General features: G+C 39.7%; 1 protein-coding gene across 2 annotated transcripts; it reads left to right on the plus strand.

The window, feature by feature from the left end:
- Positions 1 to 2,634: 2,634 nt before the first annotated feature.
- Positions 2,635 to 11,745, plus strand: LOC142112146 (neogenin-like). Of its 2 annotated transcripts, none has more exons than XM_075193974.1 (9): positions 2,635 to 2,780; positions 2,858 to 2,968; positions 3,761 to 3,958; positions 9,672 to 9,767; positions 10,129 to 10,352; positions 10,641 to 10,779; positions 10,857 to 10,964; positions 11,080 to 11,274; positions 11,667 to 11,745. In XM_075193974.1, exons 2-9 carry the CDS (start codon positions 2,899 to 2,901, stop codon positions 11,729 to 11,731), a joined length of 1,095 nt encoding a protein of 364 aa, XP_075050075.1. In that variant the 5' UTR covers positions 2,635 to 2,780; positions 2,858 to 2,898; the 3' UTR covers positions 11,732 to 11,745. The 2 variants fall into 2 exon arrangements, with proteins under 2 accessions (XP_075050075.1, XP_075050076.1); XM_075193975.1 differs by having other exon boundaries at positions 10,177 to 10,352.
- The last annotated feature ends 1,564 nt before the right edge of the window (positions 11,746 to 13,309 follow it).

A 13,309-nucleotide genomic window follows, 5' to 3' on the forward strand; every position in this document is an offset into this window, starting at 1 on the left:
ACTGTACAGGATATGTCACAAAGTCCAACCCCCTCCCACTTTACAACCACTCCTTTCCTTCAGTTAAACTTTTACATTATGCTCTTAAAATACTCAGTGGTTTAGTATCATTTATGGCTTAATCATGAGAGTGAGGGAACATCACTCTTTATTACATGTGGCAGTTTTGTGTATTGGCAACTTTGAGTTGCAATGCTTGGACTAGGATTAGAAACGCGTTTCTCCACCAACAATGTGCAACTCAAAATTCCAAACGCACCTTTTATAGAATAGACAAGGCCGTGCCCTGCTCAGGAACACCCCAAAATTTTTATTTCAATAGTCTCGCCCACAAAATGAAGTTTTGCGCTGCAACACAAAAGACGCCACACAGGTGAAATTGACATTATTTCACGCTTTATTGTTCATCGTCATTTTTAAAAAAGGTCAGTAAATTATTCACAAAACAGGCCTCACACATTAGCATTCAACAAAAACTCATCAAAAATCATGAAAGATAATTTGCGATATATAACATACAAGTGCTACAGGCAGACATGCTCATCAGTGGTTAATTCAGTGCTGATCCACAGCAAACCCGTGTGATGGCGGCGGCCATTTAATCCCCATTAGCCAGGATCCCGCTGGCTTCTTGTACCGTTACTCCTGGTTAGTGATCATCCTCAGCATTTTCAGCGATGTCTCGGGCTGGTCGGACGGCACCTGCAGAATAAGGAGAGAGGTTCTGGTGAGGATCAGACAGCCGCACGAGATTTATAAGTAAAATGGGACTTTGTATGGAGGGGCAAACTAAACGTTTTAGAAAGTCTATTAAATAAGAACTTATGAGTTTGGTCAAAATAGTTCCCTTTGTTTTTTGCATTTGTTCCATTTCCAAACTTCTTTTTATTATTTATTGCTATGCCAATTTATTATTATCATCATCATCATTTATTTATATAGCGCCACTGTTTCTGCAGCGCTGTACAGAGAACTCACTCACATCAGTCCCTGCCCCATTGGAGCTTACAGTCTAAATTGCCTAACATACACACACACACACACACACACACACACAGACAGAGAGGGAGAGACTAGCGTCAATTTTTGATAGCAGCCAATTAACCTACTAGTAGGTTTTTGGAGTGTGGGAGGAAACCGGAGCACCTGGAGGAAAGCCACCCAAACACAGGGAGAACATACAAACTCCACACAGATAAGGCCATGGTTGAGAAGTGAACTCATGACCCCAGCGCTGTGAAGCAGAAGTGCTAACCACTACGTCACCATGCTGCCAGCCTGTTATTTATTACAATACTGTAATAATACGCCTGGTGTAGAAAATCCGCCCTCCTCAGTTCAGTCCTCCATTCCTGAACGTCACGCATGGCTCATTGGGCAGATGAAGGCGGTCCTAGTCAGGGGTGTGACTGTCTACCACTCCTAGATAAAATCCGGCGGAACAGAGGAAGCGGTGAGTATGGCTAAGGCACCACTATGCAATGTAACAGTCCTCACACCCCCAATAATGAAAAGGCCTTTTCATGTGCTGCGTCAGTGAACATACCCGACAGCATAAAGATATAGATCACAAGGCAGAAAGAATATACACATATTTGGTAAAATTTGCAGGAGGGCCTGCACAAGCCAATAAGGTGAGGAACCCTTTTAAGATGTCAATTAAACAGCTGGTCATTGAAGAATGGCATACTAAGCATGGCATGTGTGGGCGACCGATGTCACATTGTAAGCTTGCGGGCAGGGCCTTCTTACCTCTCTGTCTGTATTACCCAGCAGTGTTTTAGTACTGTGTTTGTTCCCAATTGTAAAGCACTATGGAATTTGCTGGCACTAGATAAATAAACAGTGATGCCGAATATCCCTATTGAAAGTGAATCCAAAAATCATCTCTGCTCCAATACATTAGTGGGACTCCAGAATTTTAGTAAGAAGTGACGTTCATTACAATAAACTTTTGGGCTTTAAGCAGTCTGCTTAACAATTTCCTCCACAAGCTGATTAGTGATAAAGAACTACATATGATGAATGGGAACAACAATGTAGATCTGCATTTGCAATGTATAAAAGTAATGTGGACACTGCTGCCCCCTGCTGGCTCTAATGTTATGTGCTCCCTGTATGCTGCACCAAGCAGAGAGCTACAAGCACAGGCTGTAAAAAGTAGAGACAGTGCCAGCGGCAGGCTGCAGAGCAGAAAGATAGTGCCAGCGGCAGCCTGCCGCTGGCACTGTCTCTACTTTTTACAGCCTGTGCTTGTAGCTCTCTGCTTGGTGCAGCATACAGGGAGCACATAACATTAGAGCCAGCAGGGGGCAGCAGTGTCCACATTACTTTTATACATTGCAAATGCAGATCTACATTGTTGTTCCCATTCATCATATGTAGTTCTTTATCACTAATCAGCTTGTGGAGGAAATTGTTAAGCAGACCCAGTGGCAAGGTGCACGGATACCACACCATTCAGGATTGCACATGGGATCATGCATGCCAGTAGACAGCTGTGGGTATATAAAAATAATGCCTGCCTTTAATTAAATTGTGTTTTAAATCTAGCCTGGAATGTTGCACATTGATACAGTTACTCCATGGTATTGACATTTATGTCTAATATGCTGTTCCCCTATATTTTTAATAGAGTATTCTGGTGCAGTGGCAACCCCCGCCTGTGGGTACTCAGAATGGACAGATTGTGGGGTATAAATTACGTTATCGCAAGACTGCAAGGAAGACTGAAACTAATGAGATCCTAGTAGACACCCAGCTATCTCAACTTGTTAGCGGTGAGTGGTGTCACCTCTCTGTGCCAGCTCTGTCGCTGTGTGATGCCTCTAACACTGTGTCATCCATTTCCCCCCAGGGCTGGAGCGAGACACAGAATACAGTTTCCGGGTTGTGGCCATGACTGTTAATGGAAGTGGACCAGCTACTGATTGGGTTGCTGCAGAGACTTTTGAAAATGATCTTGATGGTGAGATTACTAAGGGAGATTCCATCTTTATTTCTAATGGGAAAGGGAGTTGAAAAATTCAATATAAGTAAACTTTTTTTCATTGGGAAAAAATAAAACCAGATAGACCACAGTGAATGAAGACAGACAATAAGAACACAAAACTCTGAGTTGTAGTAGCTGATGATTAGCCTGTCACAACCTCAATGGCACTTGCTGTCTTTAAGGATGAATTATTATTTTGTATCAGCTAGGGATTTCCTACCACATAAAATGTGAACTGCCACTTAACAGGAAAATAACTTGGTTTTCATTGTGTAAGGTTTTTGTTTTCTCCTGCGATTAGCCTGTACATTAGCCTTTCCTTGATTCTGCCCATGTGCTTAGCAGCATCCTGTTCAGCATAACAATGTGTTTACTGACTATCTGTGACTGCTTGTTGTCATGACCTGTCAGCACACAATGCATTTAGATTCCCAGTTTACATAAGTCTTCTCTTTTCTGTTCTAACATGTTTGTGTTCTCCATCATCCTGTTTGTTAAATAATTACTTTTGTTTCCTGCTAGCGGTTCCAAAATTCCTCTTCAACTTTATTGATTTGTTTAATTCTCTCAAACAGTCCTGCTGGACTCTGCATTATTCTCTAAATCCTCAGTCTGTCTATCTTCCCTACACTCCCTTCCACCCCCCCCCCCCCTCCCCTGCCTAACTTGTCTTATGTTTGTGCTCATGTCTGATATTTACAAATATGACTCTTTCTGTTGTCTTGAGCTTCCTTTTATATACAATCTGTTTTTCTCTGTGTTGCATAGAGTCCCGTGTCCCGGACATGCCAAGTTCTCTTCATGTGCGTTCTCTAGTAACAAGCATTGTGGTGAGCTGGACACCCCCAGAAAATCAGCACCAAGTGGTAGTCCGTGGATATGCAATTGGCTATGGACTTGGGAGCCCTCATGCACAGACCGTTCGGGTTGACCATAAACAGCGTTACTACACCATTGAAAACTTGGGTAAAGAGTCCGATTCTGGTTTATTGACTAATTTCATGACCATTTGTTGTGTCCTCATTTCACCGCCTTCACGTATTTCACAAACCTATCTCGATCTTTAGATCATATCTGCACATAAAATATTGTTTAAGCAAATTGGCCTATGATTCATTGTTTTCTGTGTGATAACAGTGCCACCAAGTGGACATTTAAAAAAAAAATAAAAAAAATATATGTATTATATATGCTCAAACACACACACACACACACACACACACACACACACACACACACACACATATATATATATATTTTTCTCTTATCATTTGTTATTTAAATCATGCACACTATAGTCCCATTCATAGTTTTGGTATATTTGAGCACTCTTTGTCACTCTACCCCTTAAACACAGTTTTCTATTTAGACTCTGGTATCACTGTACTACTTGTTATGTAATGTATAAATCTAGCAAGTTGAAGATTTCCTCTTACACACATCCCTGTCTAACAGTGCTTCAGGATTACTACAGCTGAAGAACTTTTTAAGCCAGTTTATAGCTTTACACAGTTTTGAATCAATTATGTCTAATGTTTAAAAATTTACTTTATACTTTCTAATTACTTTATCTAATAAGTTCTGATAATGACTCTGTGTGGCAAATTGTTTTGACTATAGGCCATGTTTTAATTATATATTTTTCTTTGAGAGTGTTACATGTTAATATAAAACAAATATAATTGGAATTATTCAGAAGTATAAGGACAAAGAGAGTCATTTTCTGATTTGGTTTCAGGCCTGCTCAATCAGCCAGCATACTTTTCCAAAGATCTTTATCAGGTTTTAGCAATTCTCTCTTCCTCCAGACTTGTTATAGCAGGTGACTTTAACCCATACCGGAACCCCATAATGGATAAATCATCTACTCATTGCCTGGCTGTTTCTCTTCATGTTCCTAACTCATTTAAAACTCAAGCCACAACTTAGGCCTCATTGATGCATGGAGATTACTTCATCATTCTACAAAGGGCTGCTCTCACTTGACAAGTACAGACAAATTAATGACATTGTTTTTGAAGGCCTGTGTGTCTCTCTCTCAGCTATATTCATCAAAAATGCTGCCTATGGTAAGATCATGGCATACTAGAGGTGATTTTTGAAAATGTCACCTTCAGGATCGTGTTGGCTCAAGAGTAACTTCCAGTTCCTCTTGTTAAACAAAAAAATAGAAAAACTCTCCAGTGATATTTTCACTTGTTTTCATGGAAGTTTCCCTTCTGTCTGTCTGGGCTGCACACACAGCAGTGTTTCACAGTATTTTGATAACAGAAGGGACAATCCTTAAAAAAACACCTACTCCAAGCAATTCAAGATCTGAAAAAGTTAGCACCCCAAAAAATGACACACAACAAATTTGGATCTTATTTTTAGAAGCTCACTGCAATTAGAGATCATTTAAAACTTTTCTTAAGAATGTTAAGAACCACAAATGACAAAATGAATAACGCTGAAAACTTTTATATATGCAAATTAATCTCCAAGCAAGGGTTTTCTTTTAATCAACTATTTGAAGCCCAATTGGTCAGAAGAACATCTTTTAGAATCCTTTGCTTCCTATGATAAAAGCCTATTTAATGATACTACGATCAAACCTAAATACTTTTAAATACTCTAATGCATCAACTATTACTATTCTTCTCAAAGTTGTAAACTTTCACAGTTGTCCTCTAGTGACTGATATCACTGTAGATGAGTAATCACATTTGCTCTATTGAAATCACCCAAAGCACCAACACTGATGGTCTAATTTGTAATTTGCTCTGTTATTTGTAGACCAGACAAAGATGCAACAGTTACAGATCCATCACTTTAAAACATGTAAAAATGATAGCAAAAGTCTAGGCATTAAGGCTAAATCACGTCTTAGAATCCCTTGTACATTCTAGCCAGTCAGGTTTTGTGCTTGGCATAAGTCCAGAACTTTGACTGTGTCAATTATTGATCTGACAATGGCCCTGCATAAATTTGGCTTTCCTCCCGCTCTTATTAGAACGATTATTGCTCTCTATATTTCTACATCAACAGCCTCCAACACTGGACAGTACTTGACCACCCTTTGTCATTCATAATTCGAGCAAGCAAAGTGGACTGCTATCGCGCCTCCACATTGCACTGTACATATAAACCTTTGCTCAAGTTATACAAAAAAATAGATATTCATGGCCTGTCTACAGGGGATAAGGATTATAAAATGTCTTTATTTGTGGATGATAAGTTATCTCTGACACAGCCAATTCCTGCTCTATTCTACTAAGCAATAACAGGCTTTGCAAAAATATCAGGCTTTCTTATCAGTCATTCTAAATCTGAATCGTTAAATGTTTTACTTCCTAGGTGTGTCAAAGCTTGGTCAAATTTAAGTTACAATGGGGAAATAAGAGACTAAATTGCCTTTTGGATGTATTTCATACAACACCTTGACAAACTCTACAAAGAAAATCTTCTAAAACTAATATCTATAATGATGACAAATCCTGGAATAGATTTCCAAATTCTTTTAAAGAATAATTAATCTCTTTTTATTGTGTATAGTGTGCCCTATGATTTATGCTGTGATAAGGAGTAGAGATACTTACTGAAACAAAAAGACATGGTGAACTTTGTGTGGTCCCAGAAAATTAATCATTGGACTAAACTGTTCTGGTTATACACACCACCATCATCATCATAATTTATTTATATAGCGGCAGCAGATTCCGTAGTGCTTTACATTTGGGAACAAACAGTAATAAAACAATACTGGGTAATGCATACATACAGAGAGGTAGGAGGACCCTGCTCGCAAATTTGCAATCTATGGGACATTGGTTTGAGACACAAGGGTAAGTGCTACATTATATTGAATATTTGTCCAGCTAGAATGCAAAGGTTACGAAGTATTTAGTAGGCTGTATGCTCAGTTAGAGGGCTGTTGTCTTGTGGAGGCTGTGTAGAGGGTAGTAATAGGGTAACCTAAGGAGATTAAAAGGGTCTTAGAGGAATATTATAAGCTTGTCTGAAGAGGTGGGTTTTCAGAGAATGCTGGAAAGTTTGAAGACTAGAGGAAAGTCTTGTGGTGCGAGGAAGAAAATGCCATAAAGTGGTTGCAGCCTGAAAAAAGTCCTGTAACAGAGTGGGAGAAAGTGATGAGCGTGGAAGAGAGTCGCAGATCTTGTACAGAGCGGGTGTGTCGAGTTCGAAGATATTTTGAGACAAGTGAGGGGATGTATGTCGGTGCAATTTTGTTGATAGCCTTGTATGTTAGTAGAATAATTTTATATTAGATTCGTTGAAAAACAGGCACCCAACGTAGAGACCTACAGTGACTCAGTAGAGGAAGAACAATTTGCAAGGAAAATCAATCTAGCTGCTGCATGCAAAATAGACTGTAGGGGCTTGAGTTTCATTTAAGAAGACCGGTAAGGAGGGAATTACAAAAGTCTATGTGGGAGATGAATGCATGAAGTTTTTGCAGTGTCTTGTGTGAGAGATGTATGTATTCTGGAAATGTTTTTTAGATGTATGCTGCACGATGTAAATATAGAGTTGATGTGGGAAGAAAGGATAGTTGCGTGTCAAGGATTACACTTGGGCAGCGAGCTTGCGGAGTGGGATTTATGGTTATCAACAGAAATAGAATGGGTTAAAAATTCTAATAGTATGTACTTCAAAAGATGTGAACGTTAGTGTTGGCACATTTAGTATAACTGAATGTGCACTGGGGGGAGAGAAGTAGTCCAACCCCACCTTCTTGTCTGGGTCCAGGTCTGGGGGTGTGAGTGAAATGTTGCCACCATGTGAAAGGGCTGCAGGTGAGGCAGTGTCTGATTGTGTGAGCCATGTTTTTTGTTATTGCCATAAGAAACACCACCATACACATATACATAATTCACCCCTGGCCTCCAGCCAGCAGTATTTGAATGATGGATCTCTCAATGCCTCACCTGGAGAATACACATGTATCGCATAAGTACTTTTTTAATGCATTTTGAGACCTTACAGGGCACATTATGCCATCTTCACAATACTTATATTTAGCACAACTTTAGCACTTTGATAAAAGTATCAGACTGGAAGACTGACCTGTTTTTAGTGTTAAAATCTCTATACACTCGTTTAATCAATAGACACACACCTGCTTTACACACATATTCTAATGATTTGAACAAAGCATCACAACTTTTCATATACCAAAATAGTAAATTAGATTAAATAACTCTGACAGAATGGGAGATAATACATTACAATAGATCGAAATCCTCTTTGTGTGACAGTGAGAAGCTTTCCAATGGCAAAGAAAGTTTCACATATATTTACATTTTCACCACATTGCTCCTGAGGTTGTATGAATGTAGGCGACCGAAAGCATATTTGTAGTCCTTGCCTGCTGATTTTCTCTGTGTGAAACATAGTAACATAGAATTTGACAGCAGATAAGAACTGCTTGGCTCATTTAGTCTACCCATTTTTTAACCTATGGTATTCTCAAACCTTATTCTAACCTTTTAGTCTTTTTAAGGATATTCTTATGTCTATCCCAAGCATGTTTAAACTGCTCTACTGTATTGGCCTCTACCATCTCTCATGGGAGGATATTCCACTTATCCACTACCCTTTCTGTGCAGTCTTTTTTCGTAAAATTTTCTCTGAACCTACTTCCCTCCAGTATCAGTGCATGTCCTCGTGTTCTAATGTTTCTCGCCTGTATCTTGTTAAAAAAAACCTTCATATATTTGAAAGTTTCTAACATGTCCCCACATTCCCTTCTCTGCTCCAAACTATACATTTTAAGATATTTTAGTCATTCTGGGTAAGTTTTGTGCTGTAGGTCATGCCCTTTTTTAGTTGCCCTTCTTTGTGCAATCTCTAATGTGTTCAATTCTGGAGGCCATATCTCCAGATGGATATAAATACATTATTCCAGATGAGGCCGTACCAATGACCTATACAGTGGCATTATTACTTCTTTCTTTCTTCTATTATTCTCCTACCTATGCAACCAAGCATCTGATTTGCCTTTCTCATTGCTTTGTTACATTGCTAACCTGTATTTGTCACCTGAAATAGTGACTCCTAGATCCCTTTCCACCTCATTAGTTTCCATTGAAAAGTGAAAAGGTATCTTCAGCTTAAAATCTTCCTTCCTTGACTCTGACTTACCAACTGATCCTTAAAACAGCTTGCTGCATAAGAAGCCCACAAGAATGCCACATACATTTATAAACTAAGTGCCTTTTATTACGTAGGTTAAAAATAAGTGTTGGCGTTTTGTCTCTTGAGAGCTTCTGTGTCAGACAAACTGCGTACAAAATGCATGGACTAGGCTGTACCATGAAGGGCTTTGATATCAAATTTCTAGAAATGGACCTCTTTCAACTGATCTAAACTGTGGAACCAGGTGGAGGCGCATATCCCATTACCAACCTCCCATCCTCTTCCCCCTGTTCCTCATTCACCAATTTATTCAGTTTGCATAATGGTACGATCCTTAATGGTTATGTTAATGTCTATTTTATTTCTTCTGCAACCTACAAAATGAAAACTGTCCCCAAAAAAAAGATCTATATATAAATATATAAAGTGTTGTAAAAGCAGAGTTGTAGGTTGAAATGTCAAAAAGCCTTCAACAGTAGCAAAAAAACTTACTGAAACCTAACATAGTCACTTTCTTGTCATAAAAACAGTGTTTTCTTTCCAGATCCCAGCTCGCACTATGTCATCTCACTGAAAGCCTTCAACAACGTGGGGGAAGGTATTCCTTTATATGAAAGTGCCGTGACCCGCCAGCACACAGGTAAATGATACAAGTAACTCAGGTGTTATCTAGTATGTGCTTTGTTGTTCAATGTGGCAATGACCTTATTCTCTTCTGGCACTAACAATCTCTCTTCTCTCTTTCTCTTTCTCCTCTGTTCTTGCTCTGATTATTTACGTATTTTCCTTGGTTTTAATTCATATTGGCCATGTACATGGTGGCGGTCATCTTCAATGGGTTTATTTACCATTTTCATTTCCATGCTTTATCCCTTCTTTCTCCACTTACTGCATCCCTCTTTTACATTCACCCCACTTCATGTGTTGTCCTCTGCTATCCATTTATTTAATCTTTATCACTTCTGCGGTTACCCCATTTGTTTTTGCAACCTGTGATATAGACACTTCTGAGGTTGATGTTTATGTTGTTCACGCCTCATACACCCCAGTTCCAGAGCCCAGCCCTATGTTGCCCCCTGTGGGGGTCCAAGCCGCCATCCTAAGCAGTGACACAGTACGCTTGACCTGGGCAGACAACTCCCTCCCTAAGAACCAGAAGATCACAGATGCCCGATATTATACAGCAAGATGGAAGACCAACATTCCTGCTAACACAAAGTACAAGGTGAGGCTTTGGGAGAAGGGAGTGATGATCAAGCTGTAGCTGCTATCCTAGTAACCAAGTCCGTTATTGGTTCACAGGTTAGGTTGTTTCCTATTGGTTACTATAACAGTAACTGTGGACTGATTACTAAAGGGTAGCTACAGTAAGCCAGATTAGGTGAGAGAAAGTGTATATACGGTTACTTACAAATGTTGCTCTGGGGCCCACAAATGTCTAGTTAGTTTTATTGGCATAAGCTGTTTCTTTAGTACTAAGTAATGCTTGTTAATGCTCCACTGTTTCTTGTAGATGGCCAACAGCACCACACTGAGTTATCTGGTTACTGGTCTGAAACCAAACACCCTATACGAGTTTTCTGTTATGGTTACTAAAGGTCGACGGTCAAGTACATGGAGCATGACCGCTCATGGCACTACCTTTGAGTCAGGTATTTCATAAGTCTGTGGTATACCTCTTGAATTGTCTAGTCCAGAGTAGTATATCAATATATTTTATTCTTTCTAGTGCCCTTCTCGCCTCCAAAGGATGTGACTGTAGTAAGCAAGGAAGGAAAACCACGTACCATAATTGTAAACTGGCAACCTCCATCTGAAGCCAATGGAAAAATTACTGGTGAGATGGTGATTCACAGCCAGGTTGTACATACACGCAGCCACTCACTTATCCCTGACCTCTGTTTTTCATGTACCGTAGCCCAGCATCTAATGTATGTTTTTGTGTTCTGTAGGTTACATTATATATTACAGCACAGATGTTCAAGCAGAGCTTCATGATTGGGTGATAGAGCCAGTTGTTGGGAACCGACTGACCCACCAAATCCAAGAGTTGACACTGGATACTCCATACTACTTCAAGATCCAGGCACGCAACTCTAAAGGGATGGGCCCCATGTCAGAGGCTGTTCTCTTTCGTACACCAAAAGGTGAGCAGTTGTAAAGGACTCTGTTCCATGGTAACGTCATTGGCTTTTTTTTTTTTTTTTTTCAATTGTTTGTCCTTTTGTGTCTCTTTTGGAAATGCCTGCCTAAACTACAATGTATACTTGTTACATACTTTTGTATTGGGAAAACAGACACAAGTTATAAAATGTTTTCAAGAGCTGAGCTAGCATACTATTCCAGACAAGTGCATCTAACATAATAATCTATCTCCTCCTATATTGGCCAAATTCTGTGCTTTATAAAAGTGTCGTCTTTTCCCACATCCATTTCCCTTTTCAGTTGTCATTTTTCACGTTCTCCATCTTTTCCTATCATGGTCTCTTAACCTTTACTGACGGATCACACTTTTTTTTATTATGCTTCCCTATGGCAGAGTCAACTCCCTACATGCCTAATAACCAAGGTAATATTTATCTGTGTGTAATTACTTACATTTAAAGAAGTAAAATAGTGAAGAATTGGTTTCTGAATTAGGGTGGTATATTGGCTATTTGTTTATTTTGTCTTTTTTAATGTATTTGCTGTAAATTGAATGTATTAGAACACCACTAAAGTGAATTTCTACTTTTTCACCATAAAATGGAAAGTTCACCGCACACCGCTGCTATTTGTGAACCTTTGTTAACAGTCATATATTCCTTGCAGTCCTCGCACAATACTATTCAGATAAATGACTTTCTGTGTCAGTGTCACAATAGCAATTTTGTTGTGTGCAGCATTTGACCATGATAAAAAGACTGAAAACATAATGTGACACAGACCTAACTGCTCATGTAATGTGCATAGGCTTTATTTATATATTTTACAATAATACAAAACTGGGAAATAATGAATACACATCATACATATATAAGTAGATAGAGGAATAATACATAAAGTGACCGTGAGCAATGCATGGTATATATTATTTGGGCAAGGGGAGGGTTGCAGGAGACAAGATAAGAGTGAAGGGGAGGAGATGGTGGTCAGAAAGTGGGAAGTGAGAGTTGGAGAAGTTAGAAAGAGCACATTGATGAGAGATGTAAATGTCAATGGAGTGACTGAGACAGTGGGTGGGGGAAGAGGTTCATTGTGAAAAGTAAAAGAAGGAAGAAAGGGCAAGAAGTTTGATGGACGCAGGGTCAAAGGGGTTGTCAATGGGCATGTTAACGTCACCCAGGGTGATGTAGGGGAGGTCTGAGAAGAAGTAGTGGGAGAGCCAAGCTGCAAATTTATCAAGAAATTGGGAAGTGTGACCGGCAGGGCAGTAGATGACTGAGAAACGGAAATTAATGGGGTAGAAGAGATGGAAAAAGTGGTCCTCAAAGGAGGAGAACAAAAGGCAGGGCTCAGGGGTGATGACATGGAAGGTACAACTGGGGGAATGGAGGATACCCACACTGCCACCCAAACAGTCATCAGGTCTGACAGAGGTCCCTATAGGACAGTGCAGTGGAGGAAGCAGTGTTAGTGGAGGAGAGACAGGTTTTGTGATGGCAAGAAGGTTAAGAGAGTTGGAGATGAAAAGGTCATGAATAGAAAGTTGTTTATTACAGATGCATTTGGCATTTTAGATAGCACAGAAGAAAGGGAGAGTGTCAAGTAGGGAAATATGGATGATATTGTCAGGGTTGCTGCTGCACAGCAGTGGACTGGATCTAGGACATAGGTGAGAGCAGGGGTAGAGGATGGGTATTGGATAGGCGCACAGAGGTATTGTGCAAGACTAAGCAAGGAGAGTGTGGAATGAAAGAAGGGTAGAGGATGGCCTAGCTAATGAGTGTGATGAAGGGTACAGGTGTGGTAGGGGGCGGAGTTGGGGGAGAGAAGAATGGCAGCATGAGAGACAGATATGAGATGTATCAGATTAGTTATATGGTAACATGCAGCAGTATTAGAAAGCAAAGTTGAGTTATGGATTCATTAAACCAATGGAAGAAAATGTAAAGCAACAGTGATTGCATCATGATACAACAAACGACTATGTAAAGCTTCAATGGATACAATACAGCTGGAAGATTGATATCCAATACCCAA

The sequence above is a fragment of the Mixophyes fleayi genome, unplaced genomic scaffold (assembly GCF_038048845.1).
Source record: "Mixophyes fleayi isolate aMixFle1 unplaced genomic scaffold, aMixFle1.hap1 Scaffold_107, whole genome shotgun sequence".
Lineage (NCBI taxonomy): Eukaryota > Metazoa > Chordata > Amphibia > Anura > Limnodynastidae > Mixophyes > Mixophyes fleayi.

What these genes read in the sequence shown, in the direction of transcription:
- LOC142112146 (XM_075193974.1), top strand. Translation starts at nt 2,899, where the DNA reads ATGACTGTTAATGGAAGTGGACCAGCTACTGATTGGGTTGCTGCAGAG. An exon ending in CGTGACCCGCCAGCACACAG is followed by an intron (nt 9,768 to 10,128) that starts GTAAATGATACA and finishes CCTGTGATATAG; the next exon opens with ACACTTCTGAGGTTGATGTT. An exon ending in TCTCTTTCGTACACCAAAAG is followed by an intron (nt 11,275 to 11,666) that starts GTGAGCAGTTGT and finishes TCCCTATGGCAG; the next exon opens with AGTCAACTCCCTACATGCCT.